This window comes from Uloborus diversus, chromosome 3 (genome assembly GCF_026930045.1).
Source record: "Uloborus diversus isolate 005 chromosome 3, Udiv.v.3.1, whole genome shotgun sequence".
In the NCBI taxonomy this organism is placed as follows: Eukaryota; Metazoa; Arthropoda; class Arachnida; order Araneae; family Uloboridae; genus Uloborus; species Uloborus diversus.
Window position 1 is genome coordinate 15,323,892 of NC_072733.1, and position 27,659 is coordinate 15,351,550.

Here is a 27,659-nt window from a genome sequence, read left to right on the forward strand (position 1 = left end):
GAGTCAGTCGGCAAAATCAGTTTCAACACCCCTCCAAACGAATGTACCTGGCGACGGCCCTGACCAAGCGTAAATCTTTTCTGTTCTAAAAGGCAGTCAAGAAGGACACGTGTTTTCTTCTACTTTGGCCAGTATGATACCTGCTGCTTTATCTCACTCATTGTAAAGGCCTGATCGACACAAAAGAAAATGTCTAGTAGGCTTCCAAGCTATCTTAAACTGAAATATTCTATGGGTATGTACATTGGGATAACAGAAATTGCTGCTGCTTTTCCAGCGAATTCAGAAGAATAGGAGCATCTTCGTTTTGTTCATTGACAAAATAAAGAAAGAGACCTTTTCTGAGAAATGCCACATGTTTTCATGAACGGTTCCAAACTTAAAGCAAGGGTTTTTCCAGACTTGAATGTTTCCGGAGACAGAAGAAAAGAGCGATATATCCGAATGAGCGATATAACGAGGCGCGATATAACGAGGGGCTACTGTATGTCTGAAAAACTAGCAGCGTACAAAATGACGATAAACATGCAGCAGAAGCAGTGATTGGAAAATTCATAAATCACTTATGGTATTTAGGGGATAAAATATTAGCTTTGACCGTATTGGAAGAAGGAATTAACTTTGAAGACAGGAAAAGACTAGTCCAAAAAATGCTTGTGATAAGGAAGACGTGTCCGATGACTGTTTAACAAATTTCAGATAACAGTAGATAATTTGCAATACTTTCTTAGTAAAGATCTTCCTCTTTATAGAATCAATTACGAGTCAATAAAACTGATAAGTTACAAATACTAAAAGATTTTTTCCTATTTGATCCTGATTCACGACAAAATGAAGGGAGCCATTTAAAGGGAAGATAGATCGTTAAAATACTAAAAATTGTGAATGAGACAACTGAAAGAGGAGCACAATTAATCGAAGAATTTCACAACTAATTTACCAAATATGAGTCAGAAAAACAATTTATTTTACTGATCGTCCAAGACTATCGGAAAAAAATACACATTATCGAGATACATTGAGAAAAGCGTACAGTTAAGGAAAGTTTCTAGAGAATTATTTCATTCTTATTCAACGTAAAATCTTTATATGATATAAAGTAATTAAAAAGATTAATTTTAGTGCTACCTCACTGTAAAAATATTTTGCAAACCTAGGAGAAACGATGACAGGGTCTGAAGTAAAAACTCGAAGATTTGTGGGAAAACTATTAAAAGTGTTAAAGTTCAACGGCCTAGGGGCACGTGTTCTTATTGACCGATCGAGTTCAAATTTTGCACACGTTACTTTTTATTATAGTGTCACAAAACTAGGGGGCGTCACTTGTTGAATTCCGAGGAAAATATTTCCCATATAAATAAGGACCACCCTAATATATATATATATATATATATATATATATATATATATATATATATATATATATATATATATATATATATATATATATATATATATATATATATATACATACATATACGTGAGTAGACACGTACAAACACGCGCTGGATATATCCACGAAATAACTCGTGTTACCCGTATAAGTATGTATGTACACTTATATATGCGTATATACGTCGACTATATGCGTATATACTCGAGATACAAGTGCAACCACGCATATGATGTTCATTTATACGCGTATATACTCGTGTAGACATGTATACACTCCTGCAGGTAATCACATATACATGCTTATATACTTGTGTATACACGTATATACTTAAGTCGGCACGTGCATGCATGTATGTCATGTATACATGTATCGATTCATATATGGACATGTTTACTCATGTCTACGCAACACGTATAGTATACTCGTGTATACCCACATATACCCATACATATACTTGTAACTATAAAAATAACCGTAATATACAAATATTTGGGTTATTTGTAACGGTTTTGCAGTTATTTTGAACTATGACCACTTTACCCCATACTATGACCACTTTCCCCCACCCCATGGGGTAAAGTAGTCATAAATACAAAGGGAAATGAAAGTGTTATTAAACTACTTAAATCAATATTTTTTCCCCTGAAATTCAATGTACCATGTTCTTTAAATAATGCAATGTAAAATGACAACAGAAAAAGTTGCAGTGTTTAAAGAATTTATTGTATTTATTATCCACCTAAGTTGAAAACCTACGATTTTATGAACACTTTACCCCACCAGATCCTATATAGTAATAAAAGTGCAAATTCATGAGTGACGGAATGACATTTTTGATGAAAAACAAAAGTATAAGGTATCACAATGAAATAATTTTCTTTAAAACTGACATTTTTCCCCTCCCATTTTATTTTTTATAACTAAAATGCTGAAAAAAAAAAAAAAAAAAAAAAAAAAAAAAAAAAACAGGAGGATTAATTTTTATAGCTTTATTTTTCAATTTTTACGCTATTGTTTGTTTCGTGAGCGGAATGACATTTTTGTCAACCGAGCTTTCGGACTTCTTAATACAAAACAAAATTTATGTGAATTCTCAATTCGGCCAAAATTGATTCTTTTAACTGATGAGTAATTTTAAGATACAAAAGTAACAATAAGAAACTTTTAGTCTGTGACGGGATGACAAGAGAATGTTTTGATTCCATTAATAACAAAAAAGTGACAATATTTTCAATGAAACAAACAAACAAACAAAACAAAAAAAAATTGTGATTGGCTAATAAATAGTGAATAAAGTATAATATGTGAAATAATTTATAAAATCATTACAATTTTTATTAGTTATAAAACAAATTCGTAAAAGTCACGAAATTTTCCAACATACTTAAAGAAAAATAGTTAAAGTGAGTAAAGTACATGATCTTAGTGTAAAATGATACGCTGGATTCAAATATGTAAACAGTTTTTCTCCATCACCCACAGATATTTTGTAACACTAGACTGAATTTTGAAAGAAATGCGCATGTTGACATGCATGGTTAATGTTAACATAACGATCAAAAACTTAGCTCCTGTTCATTTTCTTATGTATTTGGCATCAGGAACATCCCTATTAAGTGTCTAGCATTAATCAGCAAGCATTTATTCACTTGAACCATGGGGGGCTCTCCAAAGACGTGTTTTTTTTTAAAGTTTTACACCAATAATACGCAGAAATTTTGATTTTAAGTATTCAAACTCAGCACCAGTGTTGCAAAGTCTTTACAAAGTTTTTGAAAAGACCTAATTTAATATCAAAGGCCATTAGAGTAACAGGTCCAGCCAGTCTCCAGTTTTTTGACGGAACCCCACGCTCCATTTCATTGACACACAATTTAAACAGGATTGACGTCACCGTGGCGAGTCAAACTTGTGCCTCGTGTAAAAAGTAGCATATTTTTCTTGATTGAAATAACTGCAGGTCTTCAGTTTAATTTCAATTTTTTAATGTATCGATTTACCATTTATGTACTTTTCCGTTTCTTTAAATTGTGAGGATTTTATAATTCAAGATATGGAATCGAACAAGGGCTCGAAAATTCTCTGCAAAGATATCGGTAATAATCTTGTTTACATGGATTAAAATGTATCTTATAATTATTACAAAAAGTAATTATTTCAGTACTAGAAAATTAATCGTCATGGTATGAAGGGAGGAAATTTCTTGTGTATTAGCATGATTTCCCGTAAATTCTGACACGTTCAAATAAATATATACATATGAGAAAGAAATGTTTAACATTAAATTTTGAGACTTCGGGCCATTGGCGTAAACTAGGGTGAGGGGCATAGGGGGCAAGTGCTCCCCTACTTTTTTTGAGCCATGGGCAGAGTTACTATTTTGCCCCCCTAGTTTTTAAGCAAAGGATTTTTTTAAATTGTTCTTCACATGAACTACATCTTATTTTCAAACGATAATAAAATGTAATTCGCATATTACCAATGCAATTGTTATGAATAATATGCGGAAGTTGTATCCTTGTCTTCAACCAACAATTAGTAATTTCAACCTGTAGTTTATCTGTTTTAAAACTGCACCAGAGTGCAGCAATCTGAAGCCCTGAAGAGACCCGTGTACCTGATCACAAAGTGATGATTAACCTCCCCCCTCCGGCAATATATATATATAGTCATGTAAATCTTAGTTTACTAAATTTAGGTAGTAAACTAGGATTACATGCCCAAAAAAATGAGTGTTTTCAAGAAAGAACGGACATTTTGCATTTCCGAAGTTTTTCTTAAAATGAAATTGACTTTTAATCTTTTAACTGGCGCTCACATGAATGAACAACCAACCATGTAGTAGACGGGTCAAAATAGAACAGTGGCGCAACCAGAAAGGGGGCTCACAGCCACCCCCAGACGAAATCCGCGAAACGAAATCCCACACATGTTCAATCGGTGACATATCAGGGGAATATGCAGGACAAGGAAGAAGCTGTACCTGCTGCGAATCAAGGTAGGATTTGATTGTCCTGGCGACATGTGGACAGGCATTATCCTGCTGGAATACAGCCCCTGGCAATCCTTGCAGGAAAAGAATAGCTTGGGGCTGTAAAACTTCGTTTATGTATCGGGTACTGTTCAAATTGCCCACAATTCGTAGCAATTATGATCGTCCATGATATATTATGGCACCCCAGACCATAACTCCGGGTGTTCGTCCGCTGTGGCGTTCAATAATGCACTCCGGAATGTGCCGTTCACCGGCATAGCGCCTGACACGAATTCGGTCATCATAGTGCCAGAAATTGAAGCGGGATTCGTCAGAAAAGACGACCTGCTGCCAATCAGCATGCCAGCTCCTATGCAAATTAGCCCATTAAAGCCGCATGCGGCGATGGTTTTGCGTGAGAGGAATCCTGTATAATGGAATCCTTGCGCGCAGCCCACGCTGCAGCAGACGTTTCCGAATTGATGAAGCACACAATGAAACACCTGTAGCTGTTTACCACTGTGCTGCCAATTGCCTAGAAGAAGCTGTGCGGTCCGTCAGCGCCGTACTCACCAGGTGTCTGTCATCGCGAGCTGACGTCACATTTCGGGGTGCACTCCCGGATTTCCGAGTTGTCCGACCCTCGTCCGTCCACTGCTTCCAAACACGCATGATTGTGCTGCTGTTACGCTGCACACGAGCGGCTACTGCACGATAAGACAATCCAGCTTCACGAAGGCCGACGATTCTGCCCTGTTCAAACTCCAAAATTTGCTCAAATTTCGTTTTCTTTCGTCGAAGAGGCATAGTAAGGATTCAGTTAACGTTTACTCTAGCATATAGCCACCGATAATCATACACGTCTCGCTACAGCCGTCTATTTATATTCTGTGGATCCGCCGTTCAGAGGGCGCTGCTCAGAATACGCATGCGCTACCGGTCTACAATTCTAATCATTTGCATATCATGCCCTACTTTACATTTCCTGCAATTTTCAGCTCACTCGCGTAAGCCCGTCGTGGTGTTGCAATTTTCACAAATAGGAGTGTAATAATAAGAATAACAAATAAATAAATAAATAACCAAAAATTGGAACGTCTCCCTAGTTTCCCCTATAGTTTAGTTGTTATAAAAATAAAATCTCATTGCATGTAAAAGGAGAGAAAGTTTTGAATTTATATCTGAGAGTGAACTAATCCTTGAACAAAGACAAAGATTTTAATTTCTGTAATATTGTTTGAAGGAAGCATTGTGGACCAATGGGGCAGAAAAACTGGAATTGCTGTGTCTTGTGGCCTTTTCATCGCAGGAAGTTTAGTGCTCAGCTTTAGTGTCAACTATCCAATGATTATGTTCGGAAGAATCGTCGTGGGATTTGCTGTTTCTCTTTCAATTACTTCGGAATGCACATACATATCAGAAATTTCACCTCCGGTAAGAGTCCTTAATTTTTTGTCTTAAATTGCTTAAGCAGGATTTTAAGAGAGGTTTCTAGAAAATGGGAATATGAAACACCTTTCTCATGATTTCATACTTTTGCTATTAGCCTGCATTAAAGGATAGGTTAGACAAAATTGGTGGTTCAAAATGTAAGTGTTGCAAAATGCAAATGTCATCCAACCAAATAGTTTCAACTTCTACCTTCCTGCTTTAAACTACAGGTTTAACTTGCTTTTTGAAAGAAATTACAATATAATCACTAAGTTTCAGAGTTTTTTTTTTTTTTAATTTTTAAATTGTTAGGAAATAAAGAAAGTTAGTTTGGTTTTCTCCAAATGCTTTTTCTTTGCTAGCAACAAGTATAAGTAGGTTTTCAATAAAGCAAACAAAAGCTGGCATGATGGCATTTTCGACAACTTTAACGCACAGTAAGAGTTCACAGTTTCCGAAGAAGAAGTTGATGAAGAAAGGAATTTCAATTAAGGTATTTCCAAAGACAGAAATTTGAATATCAAGACACATTTCATGACAGATAAACTGCCATCCATGCTCGTTGGCAAATTTATAAGATATGCAGTATTTTCCTCTATGCGGTGCCTTTCAACTTGATGCCTTAGAATTGTCTAGATTGGCCGTATGGAAAGTGGTTAAGATTATGGCTGATGCAAGTTTGTCTACTTTAGATAAGCAGAAAAAATAAGGTGGGTGTTCCATATATGGTCATGTAGACCAATAAGCTCCCCCCCCACCCATTTCTTCATGTAAGATATCAAAAATTCGCCTCATCGTCACTTTATCGTCATCAGAAAGCCAGCCTTACTGATTATATAGCGTTATCAGCAAATCATTTGTTATCAAAAGGTAAAAGTATGGCTATACTGTTATAGTGCAGCTCTGGTTAATTGAGCTGTAACCTTGACTATGTTTACCTGTTTTAGGGGAGTTTAGTGAAAAATAGATGTGTTATTGGCTCGGATTTTTAGTGGGAATATTTTTGAAAAACTACTAAGAAAGTTTCTGAACTCAACTTAGCACCAATTACCCCTCCCTATTTACCGAAACAGAGGTAAACGTTGTCAGAGTCGGAGCTCAACTTCTCAGAGCCTCATAATACTCAAAAGAGTCTTATCAAAACTGCATGATCTTATTTCACAGTAAATATTGTTTCTTCATGGTTCACTGTAGTTTACTTGTATTACAAAGAGTTGTTATTTGTTCTAGAAAGGCCTTATTTAGGTAGTTGATGAATTCAAAAAGAAAAGTGTCGCTGGGTACCGCCATTTCCCCCTGTAATATTTGATAACCGTAAAAAAGTAAACTATAGTCCAGTAAAGCCATGACTGGCATCATTAGGACTCCGGTGTCTTGATAAAGACACCGAAGAGGTGGAGGATATGATCTAGTGCTGCACATGCTGTACGAACTGTGCTCAGGAGTGATTAAGAAACCAAAAGATTTAGCAGTGCCCCAAATGAGATTGATTTCCTCCTACTCATTGAAGTAAAGATGGAAGTTGTGATAATATTTTTTGAGTTTATCAAATGAATTATTCAAATTGAGTTATTCAAGGAAAACATTGAACTTACTGTTCATAATGTAAGTCACTGGCCGTTATAGTAACAAAATGGAATGAATTGATTTCAGAGCAAACAGCAAAGTAAAAGATTGCTGTAGTATATCCTCCTCCCCACCCTCCAGTGGAAGGTGTTTGTCTTTATAGTCCAGTCATTTAAGCTTAAATTAGGTAGGAATCTCGGAATTCGAGATACCCAGCTGTAAGTCTGTAAATACTTGTATATTGACACCCTAAAAGTTGTCTCAAAACCTACATATGGTAGGGTGTACGCAACTATTAAATTTCAATGTCAAAGGTCACAAAAATCGTTTTTTTTGCGCTTTTTTTTGTAAATATCTCATTTTCTATGGGTTTTTTTGCTATTTGCATATATTATCAATATTGCAGAATACAAAATTCTCTACAAATTTTGTTTAAAAAATTTTTTTATACGGTGAACCGTTTTCGAGAGAGAGGGCGGAGAGCGCGCGGTCACAGGATCACTACAGGTCAACCGGTGCCTCCGGTCGAAAACGCGACATATATAGTTGATGAACTATCGATAAATCAATGATTATAAATATTTGTCAATTTTTATTAACTATTATATTAAATTTTATCATTTTATTCCTAACCTATCCACTTTTTATTCCATATTAATTTACTTAACAACACTTACCTGCCCATGTAATTGCAGAATTGTTAATGAAAATATAGGAATTATATCTGAATTTTAACCTAATTAATATTAATAACTTCTTACATGATGAAAACAAAAACAAATAAATTATGAATTAATCTTTTTATTAAAAAATATCATTCAATACATTTATTTTTATCAAAAGTAAAAAAATGGAACAAAATGGGTACAAAAACTACAATTTATAATTTTAATCATCATCTTCCTTTTCATCGTCGTCTTCCGGCTGCTGGTAAATTTCAAACTGGTCTTCATTATCGTCTTCAACGACATTTATCTCAAGTTCTTCCATGATTTCGAGGTCAAAGGTTCCATTTTCGTTAATGTCGCTCTGATATGGTAGAGCATTGAGACAAGCTTGCCCATTACATTGGCCACAAGCTAAAGAGCATTGCAAACCCGCTTTCCTGCATCCGCATCGCGAACCACAACCACTCTTGCAGTTGCAGAAAATTGTATTTAGCAAATCTTCTGGAGCAGGTGGTAAAATTGTCATGATAGGCTCCAGAAAATCGTTTCGCATTGCCCAACCCCATACCTGGGGTTCCAAATCATGCCCTAACCAAGTTTGAACTTGATAATATACACGTTTGAAATGTTGATGAGCAGCTGCACTTGTTGGTGGAATATTTGAAAGCTGCACAGGTTTATTAAGTTTTGTAGACTTGACGTAATGCATATAACGAAGATGATCGAGACTTTTCACAGATTTCGGAGCATTATAGACTGCCAATAAAGTTTTAGTTCCACTCTCTAATAATCTCGCGATGCGGATGCAGGAAAGCGGACTTGCAATGCTCTTTAGCTTGTGGCCAATGTAATGGACAAACTTGTCTCAATGCTCTACCATATCAGAGCGACATTAACGAAGATGGAACCTTTGACCCCGAAATCATGAAAGAACTTGAAGACGATAATGAAGACCAGTTTGAAATTTACCAGCAGCCGGAAGACGACGATGAAGAGGAAGATGATGATTAAAATTATAAATTGTAGTTTTTGTATCTTTTACTCCATTTTTTTACTTTTAATAAATATAAATGTATTGAAATATATTTTTTGATAAAAAGATTAATTCATAATCTATTTGTTTTTTTTTTCATCATGTAAGAAGTTATTAATATTAATTAGGTTAAAATTCAAATATAATTCCGATATTTTCATTAACAATTCTGCAATTACATGGGCAGGTAAGTGTTGTTAAGTATATTAATACTGAATAAAAAGTGTATAGGTTAGGAAAAAAATGATAAAATATAATATAATAGTTAATAAAAATTGACAAATATTTATAATCATTGATTTATCGATAGTTCATCAACTATATATGTCGCGTTTTCGACCGGAGGCACCGGTTGACCTGTAGTGATCCTGTGACCGCGCGCTCTCCGCCCTCTCTCTCGAAAACGGTTCACCGTATAAAAAAATTTTTTAAACAAAATTTGTAGAGAATTTTGTATTCTGCAATATTGATAATATATGCAAATAGCAAAAAACCCATAGAAAATGAGATATTTACAAAAAAAAGCGCAAAAAAAACGATTTTTGTGACCTTTGACATTGAAATTTAATAGTTGCGTACACCCTACCATATGTAGGTTTTGAGACAACTTTTAGGGTGTCAATATACAAGTATTTACAGACTTACAGCTGGGTATCTCGAATTCCGAGGTGAACTTACTATAATGACTGGACTATTAGTATATAAAGGTATCACCAAATTCAAGTTGAGTTTGTAAGTTAAAATATCTTATACTGCTGTTTAAAAAACGTGGATTTATTTTTTTAAAGGTGCACTTTATCCACGATTATGGTTTAAGGTAGGGGTACCCATCCCCCCCCCAATTTCGAATGCGCAAATCCCCCCCCCCCAAAAATAAAAGAAAAATCCTCAACCCTTTTTTATTTTTTAGCTCACTTTTTTATTTTTATTTTTTTAATATTGTTTATTTACTTATTTATTTTTAATTATTATTATTTTATTAGAAAAGTTCTGTGCTACGCCAATTACATAAACACGCACACATACTAAATAAATAAATGAAATAAAATATAAACAGAATAAAATAAAATAAATAATTTAAATTAAAAATAAATCAATAAATAAACTTAAATAAAATTAAAAAATCCCCCCCCCATTTTGATGGCTCAACCCGCGCCATAATCCCCCCCATGGGCACCCCTGGGTTGAGCCTCTGATCTGTGCTCCTCCGTAACAAAAATCTCGGATACGCCCATGCCGTTGTGTGTACGCTTAAGAAAGACCAGATCGTCGTTTAAAGAGAAACTGCGATAAGCGAAGCTGCGAACGCTTAACGAGAAACTATATAATATTCAGCCTCAAAAAACTAGTACCTTTAAATGTTTCTTTATCGTAAAAATATTGTTTATGCAATTGAGAATTGGCACATTGTGCTCAAATTGAGCAAACCACTAGCTGCTGATGGTTCTGGGAAACATTGTACCGAACACTTTTGGAAGGAGTTTTTAAAGTTATTATACTGAATTATTTCTGAAAATACATAAAAAGACATATCATGACAGATTACGTAATGAATCAATGTATTTCTCGACGTAGTACCTTTCATAAAAGTTACGTGGATATGTTTGTTTTCCATTAATTACGGAGCGAAATCACGTATTTGCGGAGTGACAGAGGGTCTGTCTTTCAACGGTTATCGTTACCGTTTTTTAAATATAAACTTTAAAAAAATGCTACAACAAAAAATTTCTCGATTTGGTTTTTTTTAGCAACTTGCTACACTTTGTAAGAGTCTGTACATCAACTTTTGGAGAAATACTTATTTTTTTGCTCACAAACATAAATACAATGATTTCTCTGTACACCCAAACCTGTTTTTATGCGGAGGATAGGGACCGCATACAAAAATCGCATTGAAAAAAATTGTTCGAAACTTCATTAGTAGCTTTAAAAAGTTGCGTTCGCAACACAGTTAAAAACAAAAATTTCTATGCGGTGGAAAGGGACCGCATAAAAAAAGTCTCACATAGAAAATAACCCAAAAACTTGCAAAATTCTAATATTTAAAGAAATCAAAATAAACCAAGTGATGATCATTTTTGCCGAGTAGTCGGACAAAATTTTGGGAGGTCACAGTGACGCCTGTCGAGGTGCCTATGTCGTCACTTGAAGATATCCTTGAATAAACTCGCACTCGTTAGAAACAATTTCGGCAATTGAATCCCAATTTGATTGAAATTTTAATGTGCCGCACAAAAAAAAAAAAAAAAAAAAAATCAAAAAATCGCATAAAAAAAGACCTCATAAAAACAGTTTTAGGTGTATAAAGTGTCCTTCCGTTACCGCTGGAATTCACCATTTAGATATTTTCAGGACAAAAATAAGCAACAGTAGTGAACATGCTTAAGAAAAAATCCCAACTTGCTCTGAATTCAATCGCCGAATTCGAGATAAATCTCGCTTATGGTTCAAAAGCTATTAAGATCCCCCCTCCCCAAATAGCTCAATTATTGCCACCTTACATGATCTTAATATTTGAACTCATGTCTCAGCAGCAGAATAGGTGCAAAATGCTATTAAATATACATTACAGATTAGAAAAATAGTTGAAGCATACACCTGAGCGTGGTGAGAGTAAAAAAATAACCTCAAATTTCCAGTTACAATAGATTGAAAATGCGCGTAGTTTTATTTTTGTCAAAAGAGAACTTTTATTGCTTTGAGAAAATTCTTTGCGTTACCCTGAAAAACAATGACGGAACTTTTGTCTGACATTTAATACATATATTTCTTTCTATTGTTTCAACGCCTTTTTTCCTTTGTTTTGTTTTCAGAATCGTCGAGGCATGATGGTTTCACTAAATGAAGTGGGGATTACTGTTGGATTTCTTCTGGCATATTTCGTGGATTATTTACTCATTTCAGTGACTGGTGGATGGTATTTAACATTTTCGATATTTCTTTTAAGAGGAGTAATACAATATTTTGATTACAATATCAATTACAAACACATGAAATGAACACACTGTTTATTAGACACATTTCTCTGTTTCTTCACATTTTAGTTTTTTAGACCAAACTTTAAAATGATGAAATAAGGACAAAATAATGATGTGTCGCGCCATCCCCACCCCCAAGCACTGCATAGTACAAGAGATAAGCAATTGTGGTATTAAAATTTTTATGCGCGTTTCCTTAAAGCTTCATTGGGCCATTCCAGCGTTACTTGTGCGACTTTTTGACACCATTTCATTGCAAATAATAATAACAACCAATATGATATTTTAAAAATATTTCTTAGCAGTTTCTACTGGAATAAAAGAAGATAAAAGAGATATTTTGGATGGCAATTTTATTTTCGTAGGACGCAATTCGTTTTCGCAATTTTAAATACAGCGTTACGAGTGTGACTCAGAAAATCTTAAAATTAGCTATAGCAAATACTATTTTGTAATTTCCTGTGAAATTTTAAAAGGTAAATGAACAGTATTTTTTGTGTATGTGCCTAAGTCAGGGAGGTAGAAGGGAGGAGATAAATCTTTCCTATTTAGAAGTGGCAACGATTGTTCACTTTTTTAGAGGTTGCTGTCGGCGAACCGCTCCCGTCGATCGCAGCAGATCAATGTAAATGATGCTAAGTTTCTCATTTTTTTAGAGGCAGTTATTAAAGCAAAAAAAGAAAAATACTACTAGAAATTGGTTGTAATAAGGGGCTAATATAGTGGACGATGTACGGCTTTCGCCCACAGGAAGTTTTCACTGTATTTTGATGGAAAAATTAATTTTATTTTTCATCAACAACTTGCCGAATTCGTCTGCTATTAATATTGCTCTGTGCGATGTTTTATTTATTACGAGTTGGAATTTTTCTATTCCTGTAAATAATTGAAAAAATGAGAATGTAGTACAATTATTTACGTAAATACAGTTTTTTTAATTAGTTGTAAATTTCGTGGCATGTTTCGAGAACTAATTAAAGCGAAATAATTTTTTGCTTTCACGACCTTTAACAGATAAAAATAAATGTTAATGTTCTATTTACTTAACTTCAAGCTGATATTGATTATAAAAATTTTATTCATGTATTTACTCACTGCTTAGACAAAATTATTATCATTGCTTTTTATTATTATTGCATTTATTTCGACAACCAAATGGGAAAAAAAATCGAGAAACCTTATTAATTAAAAAAATTATACCTTGGAACGCTTTTTTGAGATATTTGTGGGATTTTCTGTTGAAAATAATCAATTTTTCAAAAATTAAAATTTACTCTTATTGTACATGTATTTTTTAAATGAAAAAGGTTTTCCGATTTTTTTTTTCGATTTGGTTGTAGAAAAAAATTCAATAATAATAAAAAGTAATGATAATAATTATGTCTAAGCAGTGAGTAAATACATGAATAAAATTTTTATAATCAATATCAGCTTGAAGTTAAGTAGATAGAACATTAACATTTATTTTTATCTGTTAAAGGTCGTGAAAGCAAAAAATTGTTTCGCTTTAATTAGTTCTCGAAACATGTCACGAAATTTACAACTAATTAAAAAAATGTATTTACGTAAATAATTGTACTACATTCTCATTTTGTCAATTATTTACAGGAATAGAAAAATTCCAACTCGTAATAAATAAAACATCGCACAGCGCAATATTAATAGCAGACGAATTCGACAAGTTGGTGATGAAAAATGAAATAAATTTTTCCATCAAAATACTGCGCTACTTCTAACTTATTCTTATGTGGTTTAAATTATTTGGAATGTTTTAAATCGTCTGTAGAATTTACTCACTTTTTCTCAAAAACCAAAATTTATCAAAAATGTAAATGCAATTTAAGGTATTTAGAACATTGTACTTTTGATCTTAAAGTATGCAAATTGCGAACACTTTGTTTAAATTGCTCTTTGGGTATGAAAACAACAATTAATTCATTTGTTCTTTTTATTTATTTATCATGTTTTATCAATATCATTATTTTTGAACACTCATTGAGTGTTAGATTCAGTGCCAGCACATATTGTTTTTAGTTGAATTGTGCAAAAAAAAAAAAAAAATTCTTTTTTCCCTTACATTCAAATGTAAAGACCCAACTCGTAATGAAAACCATTCAGCAGCGTTACGTGTGTGACATCTTTCAAAAAGTCTCATTAAAAGTTTTCTGCCGAATGTTTGAAGATGAAAGTCTGATTACAGGTATTATGTATCAAGTTGATTTATGGTATGAGATATTTTTCTTCTAGCCCCCCAATTTGACCTTGGAGGGAAACTTTTGTTCTTTTTGCATTACGTGTGTGACCAACAAAAAATGACCTGCATATTTTGGGTGGTTAAAAACTTATCAAAAGTATTTATTAAAAAAATTTTACTCATAGTTATAGTAAAGCATCTGTGTTCATGACATTTGATATTTTTTTCAAAAAAAAAAATTGATGATTAAGTAAAAAATGGCTCTTACATTTATTTCACTAACAATACTTTTTTTTTACTTCGTCTAAATGTAATCAAATGAGGCTAAAATCTGATATAAAACTACTTTAAACACAGAATTGATGCTGGAATTGAAAAGAACAGATATTTCTTTGTCAAAAAATAAGATTTGTTTCCATATTATGGGAAAAAAAAATTTTGGTGTGTCAGGACCACTTTTCGTGGAACTGCCCCAATTTTCCCTTCACTTTCTTATTTGAAAGATTGCATTGTAATTTTTGTTAGTAGAGCGTCTGGTGTTTTCAATAAAATAGTTGTTCGTGAATTTAAACTTAGTGTGATAAGTTGACAACTCGGATAGAGGCATGTCTTTGAAAATGTTTACCTTTTTCGTTGGTTTCACTGAAAGGGACGTGCTGTCGGCACGCATTTTAGTTGGGATACCTTCTCAAAACTACTACAAAAGTAACACCGACTCAACTGAACGCCAATAACGTTACCCTATTACCCCCAGAAGGAGTAAACATTCCCAAGGTCATGCTTCAATTTATCAGAGCCACACTACATTACATTATGTTCTCTGTAAATGTTAAGTAGTCTCTTAAAGAGATGAGCAAACGGGTACAATGTCTGAAAATGTAAACCTCGGAGACAAAAACTTGTCAGGAGACAATAGTGAGAAAAAAGAGATTGTGCTCAGAAACCTGATTCATTAGTTGATCCTTGTTTCTGCAAATTTTATTACACATCTGGAGAAAATATGTAGTGATCTAGTAATGATATCGTTAAAATACTTCTATTCATTAAATTCTATCCAATGCAACCAAATCTTGAATAATTTAACAATTTATGCTTAAATAAACCATCATTAAACCCACCTTAAGTCTCTGAACATTTTGTTGCATAACACCACTTCCGCTTTTAAATTTATATTTATCCTCCTACCTTTGTAAAAACCGGAGTCTGTATTTTCTCTGAAATATTCGTCTCAACCAAACTCGATCTGTATTTATAGTGAAATTTTTGTCTTGTCACCTTGTGATCGGCTTTTTATCATTGAATATCGTCTTCGCGTCTTGCAATCTTTATTTATCATTAGGGTTGGTTTTAGAACCTTAACATAAATATATTGTCTTTATCGCTCTAATTTCAATTCATAAATACCCTCTAATGTTTGACTCTCTCAATCTGAACTGATCAACAAATATTTCTATAAGTATCCAAGATGTATTTATCCTCAAAATGCTTAACTAAGTCACTCATTATTTATACTTGAAGCGTTTAGTATTAACACCAGCTCAGTCTATGGTTTTTCCAAAGCATTTTCCCCCCACAACTTAATGCTTCTTTGTTGATACTATCACACCAAAAATTAAATAAATAAACATATTTGCAACAAGTCCCTCTTAAGCAAGTCTAAACCTGTGCCATAAAATCGTTTTAAGTATTTCAAAACCAGTTCAATCCTTACTATTACCATATAACGATTCATGAACGTATCCAGAGGGGAGTTAGAGAGAGTCGCTGCCCCCCCCTTTCAAAAGAAAAAATATACCCACCCCCCCCAAAAAAAAAGATAGAAACTTTGAATTGACGGTTGCTTCAATTTCTAAAGTTATCAATGACTTCGGTTGTAGTAAACTTGTCTGAGTTTTAAAGTACAACTAAAGTGTACAACTACATCTTCTTTGGGAGTCCATTGAAAAAGGAAAGTTATGGGTGTTTAGTTGAGTTAATACTGCTATCATGTTAGAACTACATTGCTTTTAAAATCTTGGGGGGGGGGGGGGGGGGCAATAGACCAGAACCCTAATTGTCCTGGGGACCCCGAACTTAAATTTTTGGAAGGGCAAAAACTCTCAATTTGGTGAATGGAACTCCAAATTTCGCCGAATGATGATAATTTTGCCGAATAGATAATAGGTAAGAACACCTCGATGGGAGATCACGTAAGGTCACTATTTCTTATTCGACAAATTTTGTTCAACAATTCGGAAAATTATCATGATTCAGAGGAACTTGGAGTTCTATTCGAATAAAGTATCATCATTCGGCCAAAGTTATAGTTCCATTCGACTAAATTTGGCAAAATTATCATCATTCGACGAAACTTTGAGTTTAACTCGGCAGATTGAGATTTTCCGCCCTCTCACAAATTTAAGTTCGGGGGGCCCCTGTGTACAGACTGTGTACAAATATGGCTCGACTAGACGACCCGTGCGGAACTCCGCACTGTGCTTCGAATCGTTTCATAAGGCATTTCGCTCTTTAAAAATTTCATAGAAAGAACATTATGAAGAAGAACCGAAACGGAAAAAAGGAAAAAGTAAACGGAAAAAAATAAGCGCACAAGAGAAGGCATGTAATTTGAAGACATCAGTAACAAAACCTCGTCAAATACAACGCTGTGATACTTTGATCATCTTATTAAGTTTTTATGTAATGCGCGATATTTCTCTAATTTATTGATGCAGATTGTCCGGACGTGGGCCCGAACACTCATTCTCTTGGTTACCAGTCGAACGCTCTGTCGATCAAGCTGTTCAGTTCTGTCGGTCATAGTGCAAGTTATAGTTATAAATTTAACCGAAAACCTCATTCTGGTTCTTGAAAACAGGTTTTTTGGCATTAAAAAAAAACAATTTTTAGACCGTGGGTCTGTTTTTCGTCAGTAGCCTGCACGATAAGCTTTAAAATAAGGTGTAAATCAAATAAATCGATCAAGAATTGAGGAAGATCTCGCTAGAAACCAAAAACAGGCTACAGAAATAATATATAAGGATACATAACAAGTAAAACTAGTTGAAAGAAGCTACTTCGTATTTGCAGACCTGCTGGAGAGGAAAATGTAACAGCACCAAGCTTTAACGAGCTGATGTGTGCATCACATGACTTCCTTTTACTCCAATTTAATGTCATTTTCTTATTATTGGCAGTTTTAAAAAAGAGTCAATAGTTAACTATCTAAATATCACCAACAGGGGGCAAATTGAAACCAGATTTAAAAAAAAAAAAAAAAAATCACCAAATTTGTCGCCAATTTGGCGAAAAAACTTGACGACCAAACAAACTGGCGATATATCGCCAAGTGTCTGCCAAATTATAACACCACTTGAGTTTACATCGAAATTAACAATGATTTCCCCCCAAAAAGGGGCAAAAGACCCCCTTTGGAGCATCCGAATGCAACCAAAAAGGGAGGCGCACAACTAGACCCCACTAAGTACCAAATTTCAACTTTCTAGGACATTCCGTTCTTGAGTTATGCGACATACATACACACATACACACATACGCGCATACACACGTACATACAGACGTCACGAGAAAGTTCGTAGTAACTAACTCGGGGATCATCAAAATGGAGATTTCGGGTGTCTGTACGTTCCTAGGCATAGGGTAGACTGACCAGTGAGTGAACACCACCCAGTGAATGAACAGCGCGTCATTTTTTAAAAAAAAATAAGCTTCCAACATTTTTTTTCTAAATAAATTCACTACAAAAGTGTTCTTTATTGATATTCTAAGCTATCTGACACCTGATTGGTTACTTTGGATACGTATTTTTTTCCTGGAAAAAATTTGAAAGTTTTACTGCCTTGAATCGTTCTTTTTCTCTTTCAAAATAATAAGGCTGGTTTCGTGCTAGCAATTATTTTGATAAATATTATTTTTATTGATAAATTTTATTTTTTAACTTTACGAAAGAAAAATTAAGCATACATATTTAGGCTGTGGATTTAAATTGTTTCAGTCAATGCAGAATGCGTAAATTTTCAGGTAGAGGGGTGTTCAATCACTGGGTACGAAAAATTGCGAAAACCCAGTGAATGAACAGTGGCAAAATTTCTTTTGATTTAAAAAGAAATTTTAAGTTTCTTTGAGATATTTTAATTTTTGCACTTTTTTGTTATGCAGATAGTTTTATATACTTATTTATTTATGTACTAGTGGTACCCTCACGGCTTTGCCCGTAATAGAAAAATTAAAAGGTCTTTTGGTTCGCCTGTATATTTACAAATAATATACTTACAATACTATATTTACAAATAATATATTTACAAATAAAAAATTTACAATAATATGTTTACCATACATTATTTTAATGTATGGTAAATTTTCTCGCCAATTGGCTTGTACTCATGTTACGGTTCCACGTTATGATAATTTCGTATCTCGCCAATTGGCTTGTGCCCATGTTGCGGTTCCACGTTATGATAATTTCGTAATTTACTCGTCCATCTTATGATATTTTTGTTCTTAAAATTGGAATAGAAAAAGAACCACATCGAATTTTCGAAAAATCGCTTCGAGGTTCACATCCCCATGCTACAAACTAAGTTTGTGCCAAATTTCATGAAAATCGGCCGAACGGTCTAGGCGCTATGCGTGTCACTGAGATCTTGACAGACAGACATCCTGACAGACAGAGAGACTTTCAGCTTTATTACTAGTAAAGATTTCATTATATAATTTATAATTTCCTTATTTTTGTCTTTGTAAACAATGCACTTTTTACTGAGTTTTATCTTTTGTCTATCTATATATCTATCTGTATATTAACCTACCTACCTACATCTATCTTTCTATATCTTTATCTCTCTTGATAGATAGACACATAGATAGAGAGATAGAGAAATAGAAATATATATATACAAAGAGAGAGAATAGATATAGGTAGATATGTATGTATGTTTGTATATAGATAGATAAATAGATAGAGGAAGATATAGAGATAGATATATAAAAAATAAGAGGTAAATAGATATATAGGTAAATAAATATAGAGATATAACAGGCAGGTAGATAGATAGATCGATAGATTTATTGATAGATGAATAGATAGGTAGTGGTTAATAGATAGATAGGTAGATAGAGAGATTAATATAGAGATAGATAGCTAGGTAGAGAGACTGATATAGAGATAGATAGTAGGTAGATATATAGACAGGTAGATAAACCGATAGATATAGATTGGTGGATAGATGTAGATAGGTAGATATACTGATAAGGAGATTGATAGAGAGATAGGTAGATAGACAGGTAAAAAAGCAGGAAGATAGATAGATAAATAGATTGATTAGGATTATAGATTGGTAGATATTTAGATGTACAGACAGATAAATAGGTAGATAGTTAGGTAGATAGACAGATAGATAAGTATATAGATAAGTAGATAAGTAGAGAGATATATCGATAGATAAGTATATAGATAGATAGATAGATAAGTAGATAGGTAGATAGATATATAGATAGAAAGATAAGTAGATAGATAGATCTATAGATAAGTATATATGTATATAGATAGATGAATAGATAGATAGATAGAAAAATAGATAAGTAGATAGATAGATAGATAGATAAGTAGATAAGTGGACAGATAAGTAGATATACACAGAGATAAGTAGATAGATATATAGATGGATAAGTAGAGAGATAGATCGATAGATAAGTATATAGATAGATAGATAGATAAATATATATAGATAGCTAGATACAGATAAGTAGATAGATAGAAAAATAGATAAGTACATTGATAAATAGGTAAATAGACATAGAGATAGATAGATATAGATAGTTATATTAATAGATAGATAGATAGATAAATAGATATAGTAGTTATATAGATAGATAGATAGATAGATATATCTCAAAGAAACTTAGTTTCTTTTTGAATCAAAATTTATCATGTTCATTCACTGGACCAATTTGTGTTCATTTTACTGGTTCGAGGTGTTCATTCACTGGGTCTTTGTGTCATTTTTTCTTTAAACACCTAAAAAAGTCGAAAGCGGTACCATTTAAGTTCCCGCGATTTTTTAGAGACATTTACACAGATCAATTAAAATGTTTTAGCCATCACAATCTGTATAGTATAGAATTTAAAATTACTAGGATTTTTAAAAAATGAAATAGTGCTTAACTGTTCATTCACTGGTCGGTCTACCTTATATCCATGTGTGGACGGGTTGAAAAATAAACTCAACATTCATTCCGGGGTGAGCAAAATGGAAAGTAAGGCTGATTTTTGAGTGAAAATTTTTTCGCGAATACAAAACTTCCTTTTGTGTAAAAGGAAGTAAAAAATAAGTTTTCCCACAGTGTCAATCTTGAAAAAATGATGACGCTTACACAGTAGTTCAGAAACACGCGAAACTCATAGAATCTTTTCTACGTGCTGGCTGCCTAAGTTCTAAGTTTAGTTTCAGAAATTACCACAAGTGTGGTCATCGAGTTTGTTTCCATATTTCCCATGTTTCCTTTTTCCCCCAACTGACCTTAAGTAGTTTATTTTAAATATTTTTGACTCATTATAGTACTCGAGTCCGCTTGTGATATGAATGATGCGATAACGTATAATTTATATTGTATTTTAAATTATCTTTTCGGTTGATTTGCATTGACGCGTTGTACGATTTTAGTATTTTAAACTGAAAGTTTCTCATAAAAAAAAAAAAGAAAAAAAACGAGCGTGTGCTATTAAAGTGATTTAATGCACACATTAGTGGAGTATGTTATTGTGTTTTACGTTTTATAAAAGACAAGGAATCGAATGCGTCGGAGATTCTTTTTTACAAGACATTGACTCGTAAAATGCAGAAAAAAGTCTTGCCGTGAAAAACAAAGGTTAATAAAAAATATTTTCAGTAGAAGTCTCATGAGTAGACAATTTGTTATCAAATGTATCTTTTTTATGTTTGATTTTTAAAAAGCTCATATTTCAGTTAAACGTAGTATTATGCCGTTAAACCAATGATTTCGTCATAAATATATTCGAACGATATTCTTCCCCGAAAGAGTTTTTTTTTATTTTTTTTTGTCATGACTAACTACTTTGTTTATGACTCAAGGGCAAAGCAAGGCAAGGCAACATTTAGAGTTCATCAATACGCAGTTAGAAAAAAATAGTCTCAACAGAAATTCAGCACCTGAGTTAAAATAGAAGCGCTTTATTTATTTTCCAAGTTATAACAACTAGTTCAAGAGTAATAAAACTGACAACTAAGCTCTACATTTAAAAAAGAAATGGCAGAATGAGTCTGGTAACGAGTTGTTTAACCTTGAGAGAGCTCGTTTCTTCTCGGGGGGAAAGAGGAGAAAATTGTATATTGGCCCAAGGTAAATACTAATTTTTATTTTTTAGCATACCGTCTTTTCTCACCCCTATTTTAACAAATGGAGAGAACAGGGAAAGAAGGCGAAATGGCAATTTTTCTAGTGTTCCAGAAAATTACGTTTGAAAGTTCAAACCGCTTCTTTATCGCGCAGTAAACGTGGGTGATTTTACACCTTTTTCCTTCTTCTTTTTTACATGTTTAAATAGATCAACAAATTCTACAAACACTTAGTATTGCCTCAACTGAAAAAAAAAAAAAAAAAAAAGTCTGCGGACTCTTGCTGGTGCGATAAATTTACTTTATTTACCAGTTTATTGGCTTTTATAGTTTTAGTGAGATGATATCTAGCTCCACTTCTGTTATTCCCTATTCCAGGCTGATGAGTCCATAACAAGGACGAAACTGCAGTTTCTGGCTGGGATAACCAGGTTGTCGGCATGTATAATAATTTATTTTACAATATGTGCAGGAACAGTGATTCAAGTGAATTCTTGATGTATTTATAGATACGTTATTTTGCTATCGTAATTTTAAATTATCTATGTGAATATATATATCATTTTTTTAAGTCTACAAATTTGATGCGGATTATTCGGAGATCCGAATAAATAGGGAACAGATAAACGAAGGTCGGATAAACGAGGTTCTACTGTATTTAAATAATTTCATTTGCTCAGCAACGAACGTATCTCATAAGATACTGGGTCAAAAAGTATTGTTTAAATAATGTTTCTGGAAATCTTCAAAAATTCCTTCATTATATGTTGCAGTGAGAAGCTAAGGGATGTAAGTTGTAAAACTAAAATTTGGAGATAAAGAGTACAAATGGTAGGTAAACCTCTCCTCTGTCTTGGGGCAAGATATAGTACTAGTACCCTAAGTAGATGCTTTTATACAGCATGATTAAGAAAAAACTTTTCAATGCAAGCCACTGTTAGAACCAGAGGTGCCTAATGGGTGCAGTTTTTTTTAATCCTAGGATGAGAAAATGGTGCCTTAGGGGATAGGAAATGTGTTAAAGATGCCTTTTGGCACCTCACTGCTTGAACGAGGCTGATAAAGGTGCCAAAAGACCTGGGTGACTCGTTTGCGCATGCACTCTGACATCGTTTAGCCATTTCAATAGCGGACGAAGGAAGTTGCAACGAAGAAGCACTTTCACGTTGACTAAAGGACAAAAATGGATTAAAATTGAACATTTCTAGGATTACTCATCAAAATCTCGCGTAAGTACAGGCATTCGATCATAGTGTAGCTTTTAAGGCTTTCGAATATAGGGGAACATGGGGCAAAGTGAAATGGTGAAATATTTACTCTGCTTTTAGCTCCACCTATCTAGTATTATTTTAATTATATAGTACCATATGTAGTCTATTCCAGTCAGAAAAAAATACCGCCGAAGATTAAAGCATTTGGTAATATAGGCAATTTTAAAAAAAATGGTACTCATATTGTAATATTTTGCTGTAAGCCAAAGATAATTTTTGGAAAATATAAAATGATAAAATTTTTGTTATTAACATTTTAAATATTAATTGAGACCTGCTAATATTCAATGCAGTATTAATTTAGTTAATATTACGCTTATTTGTATTTTTTTAAAAATGTAGAATTAGTCAAGTGCATGCGGAGCAAAGTGGATGGGGCAAAGTGAAATAGTTCGTTTCATTTACTCATTTAATCATTCAATATAAATTTTCATTTATTAGTTAATTCATTTACTTTCCTTCATTTAGAGAGAGAGAGAGAGTTATTCATTCATTCACTTATTTTCATATTCATTCATTCTTTTACTAGCTCATTTATTTTTCTCCACATATTAATTGATTTAATTATTCGTTTATTCGTTCATTATCCTTTTATTTATTCATTCAACCTTTTATTTACTGATACTTTTGATCAAAAATATGTTTTATAATCGAATAGAAAATATTTCATCAGAAAAATATTTTATTTCGCACTTTGCCCCATGGAAAAAAAAATTAAAAATTTTCACTTTTTTTTAAGACTCAAATTTACTGCCAAAAATAAAAAACACTGTTTCAACGCAAGTTTTATTTTTAAATACATAGTTCTTTCTTTGTGTACCGTAATTTTCAAAACAAATTTTCGATTTGTTCATTTTGAAAAAACTCAGTCATCTTAATCTAATCATCTACCTCTTATTCCCCTACTTATCACTGAAAATTATAAAATAAAATTAGTACACGATTTATTGGTTAAAACACTCAATAATTGTAGTTAATCTTAAAATCTTCAGATTAAAGTTAATTCTGAAGCTGCCAATAAAATTAAAATTAAAAATTGAGTCAACAAATGTAGGCATAGTAAAAGCTATTGGTACAAAGCTGTATACCGCCCCATGTTGTGTAAAATTTGCTCCAGACGTACATGTACCCGAAACCCCACCTCTCTCCGCAATATAGTGCAATATTTTTGTTGAAATTTTTAAGATGTTTAAGTTTTATTATTGGGGGAAATTTTTCAGAATTAAAGTATTAAAATTTTAATAAATACTGAAATTGAGCAGGGCCGGTTCTAGTAGTTCTGCCGCCCTGGGCGATATTGACAAGCGCCGCCCCTCCCATTGAATAATAATAACAATAATATAAAATAATAATGTCTGATACATTTATTAATGTTTTCAAAAGACTTTTAAATCACGCAATTTGCTGCCTCTAAAATTAAATTTATTGTTGAATTCCGAACTATGTTTTGCATATCAGAGCACTGACAAACACTCTACATTGTGTGTGTGTGTGTGTATGGCGATAAAACATAGATTCATACTTAAAAAAAAAAATGTTTCAATTTTGAAATTTGCCGTCCCAAAAATCTGCCGCCCCAGGCGGCCGCCTGGGTCGCCTACCCCAGGAGCCGGGCCTGAAATTAAGTTGAGGTGTCACATACCAGATGGGTGTCACCCGGGAGGGGGAGGGGACCGCCCCTCTCAAAAAAAGTTTTTTGACTTAGCAAAAAAGCTTTTTTACCCTCGAAACTCGTTCTCTCACTTTTCTCTGTGCTTTCAAAAACTGAAAGCACAGGATTTGATCAACATCTATTTGTTAAACATTGAAAAGGAGCAAATTAATCCTTTTCAATTTTTTTTAAAAATGGGATTTTTAAGTAATCTAACTTTAGAAATCGCAACTTTTGTGAGATTTAATTTTCAGATTGAATTTCTAACGTTGTATGCATCTTACGTTTACAGTAAAATACAACGCGAAAATTTCATAAAAGGGTAGTTCTCAAAAGGTGGGAACAAAAAAGTAAATTCTGAGCCGCTATTAAAATTTTGAAATTTGACATCAATTTTGCTTTTATTGCATAGTATATACACCTAGAACATCATATATAAACATAAAAAGACAGCAGGTATTTATAAAAATTAATAAATAGCAAATTTAATGATCGGTCTGTAGGTAACAGATTTTGGACATACAGTTGTCCAGTAGGTAACAGATTTTGGGCATCATCATAATGAAAGTTTCAGTTTTTGAACTTTTCCAATGAAAATTTTATCTATTTTTAAATTCTGCAATGAAAAATAGAGGATTTATTAAGTTCATGTATGACTTTATATACTGTTCTTTAAGTAAAAAAAATTGTTATAGTTTTGTAGAATCCGAAAAAAAAAAAAAAAAAAAAAACCGCATCCATTTTGCCAGCGCAGGTGATAAAGTCACCTAAACCGACGCTGTTGGCGAAAACCGGAATTCCTCACTGGTAACCCTTTGCTTATCGTACGCTGTGAGTTGTCGCCAATCGGGGTTTGCTTGGCGATTTTTGCCGCAGTTTTGTATACTTAAATGCATTCTTTACTATCGAAACTTGTATTTCTACTGTTATTTATGTAATGTTCAATGCATAACGTATTAATTGTGCAAAATATCAATGGATTAAAGAAATTAACATCATAATATCCTTTTTTATTAAGGTTACAAGACAGAAGATCATTTATAATATTGAATAAATGGACAGAATTATCGTCGTCTAGATCGTAACGGAATTTGGACATGTCACATATATGTTTAGGAAAAATAATTTTGCTTCAAAGATACTGCATAAAAACAAATGAAAACACAGTAAAATAATGAAAAATTGATTTTGAGGATCGAAAAATACTGAAACATATAAATCATATACAGTAAAACCTGTAAAGTTGACCACCTTTGTAAGTTGACCACCTGTCTACGTTGACCGCTTTTGTCAGGAACGGAATTAGTCCTAGCTTGTATAATGAAGGAAAGCCCCTGTAACTTGACCACCTTTCTATCTTGACCACCTGTCTATCTTGACCACTAATGTACCCAAATTTGGTTTGGAGTATTGTAAAAAACCCTTTATAAGTTGACCACTTGGTTTATTTTTTTAAACTTAATTTAGCAAATTATTTTATTTTATTATTATTATTTTTTATAGCTTTCCAAGAATATTTTTGATGCCAAACCAGCATTTTACCAACTAAATAAAACAGCAGCATAACTAAACCTCCTTTTGAGTTTAACCACATGGGAAAACTACTAAGAACCCTTTTATTCTCCAAACTTGTTTTTCTTTTGTTGTTCCATTTGAGATTGCCTTTTGTACTCTCTGTTCAATGAAAACATGTGTCAGTAGAGAAGTACAAAGTATTTTTTAGCGCATTTGCCCACAATATTTTGTGGCAACACTGGAATTGTGCTAGAGTAAAAGTTACTTGCATTGCAGTATTTCTTGTGCAAGGGATTAAGAAATAGGACATTTCCATTTTCAACTGCCTTTTAGAACTATGCGAGTCCAGCTTGTTGCTCTTTGTGTTATAGTTTTACATAAAATGGCTTCAAAAAGCAAGTTAGTTGAACTTGAGATTGATAAAAAGTATGAAATATTAAAATTAATTGAAAAGGGAGAAATCCAGAGAAAATTAGCTGACTCATATGGCATTTCCAAAACTTGTGTCTAATAAGTGCGCCAAACTTCAATAAGGAGTTGTTTTGTTGAAAAGTAATCATCATGGTTATAAATGTATTAAATGTATATGAAAAAAAAATAATAAGCGAAAAATTTGTTAGTTTTGATTAGCTATGAATTTTTAGGAACTATTTATATCAAATAACTTTTTATAAACATGGATTTTTTTTTAAAATCAATTTACTGAAATTTTAAATTTACATGACACATTATACATCATTCTGAGAAAATAACCTCTAAAAATATTTGAATAAAATTTTAAATTATTGTTTCAAAGTAATGTTAAACAATGAAAGTGAGTTGAACGGAAAGAGTAAGTGTCAATTAGTCAAAAAATGAATACATTGTGCAAGAAATGACAACAAAAAAAATCATTGCCCCCTTTATAAGTTGACCACCTGTCTAAGTTGACCACCAAAGTACTGCACCGCAAGTGGTCAACAGGTTTCACTGTATTTAGTTCTCAAATAATTGTCCAGATCGTAACTTTTGAACATTCATCCAACTTCCAACTTCCTTCTTTTCTAAAATCAATTACAAAATAAATAATATGTTTTTACTTTTGTAATTTGTGGAAAATATTTTCAAAAAATTATTAAATTTGAGATTCATACCCTTAATTTTTTTTTTTTTTAAACGTATGGAGATATTTATTTATTTTATTTATTTATTTATTTATTTTTGATGGTTCATTTTCTCAGTTAACGTTTTGAATGTCCAAAAATATGCCTTTTAGCAGAGAAAATATTTTTAAGGGTATTTGAAGAGCATTTTTTCCATAATTTATGTCAATTCTTGTCTCCATACAGTATTACAATTTAATTCAAAAATTTTTCAGTTAATTTAAATGAAAGTTATTTGGTGTTAAATCTTCAAAGTTGAGGTCTGTGTTTGCTCCCACCTTTTGACAACTGCCCAAAAAAGAATTAATATTTCAATTTCTGTTTAGGTGTTTTTCCCCACTCCCATGTGTGTGGCGAGTATGATTTGAAAAAAAATAAATTAAAAAAATAAAAAGCCGGAGTCGGAGTTGGAGTCGGACGTTTCAAATCCTGGAGTCGGAGTGGGCCATTTTTCTTCCGACTCCGCAGCCCTGGTTTTAACAGTG

At 33.0% G+C, this 27,659-nt stretch overlaps 1 protein-coding gene across 3 annotated transcripts in view; it reads left to right on the forward strand.

The window, feature by feature from the left end:
- The window catches only part of LOC129218252 (solute carrier family 2, facilitated glucose transporter member 10-like), a 120,764-nt gene that overhangs the window by 68,306 nt on the left and 24,799 nt on the right, over positions 1-27,659 (forward strand). For all 3 annotated transcript variants that reach the window (XM_054852476.1, XM_054852477.1, XM_054852478.1), the window contains exons 4-5: positions 5,614-5,804; positions 11,882-11,985. In XM_054852476.1, the coding sequence (XP_054708451.1) occupies positions 5,614-5,804; positions 11,882-11,985 (295 nt within the window). The remainder of the gene's footprint in view (positions 1-5,613; positions 5,805-11,881; positions 11,986-27,659) is intronic.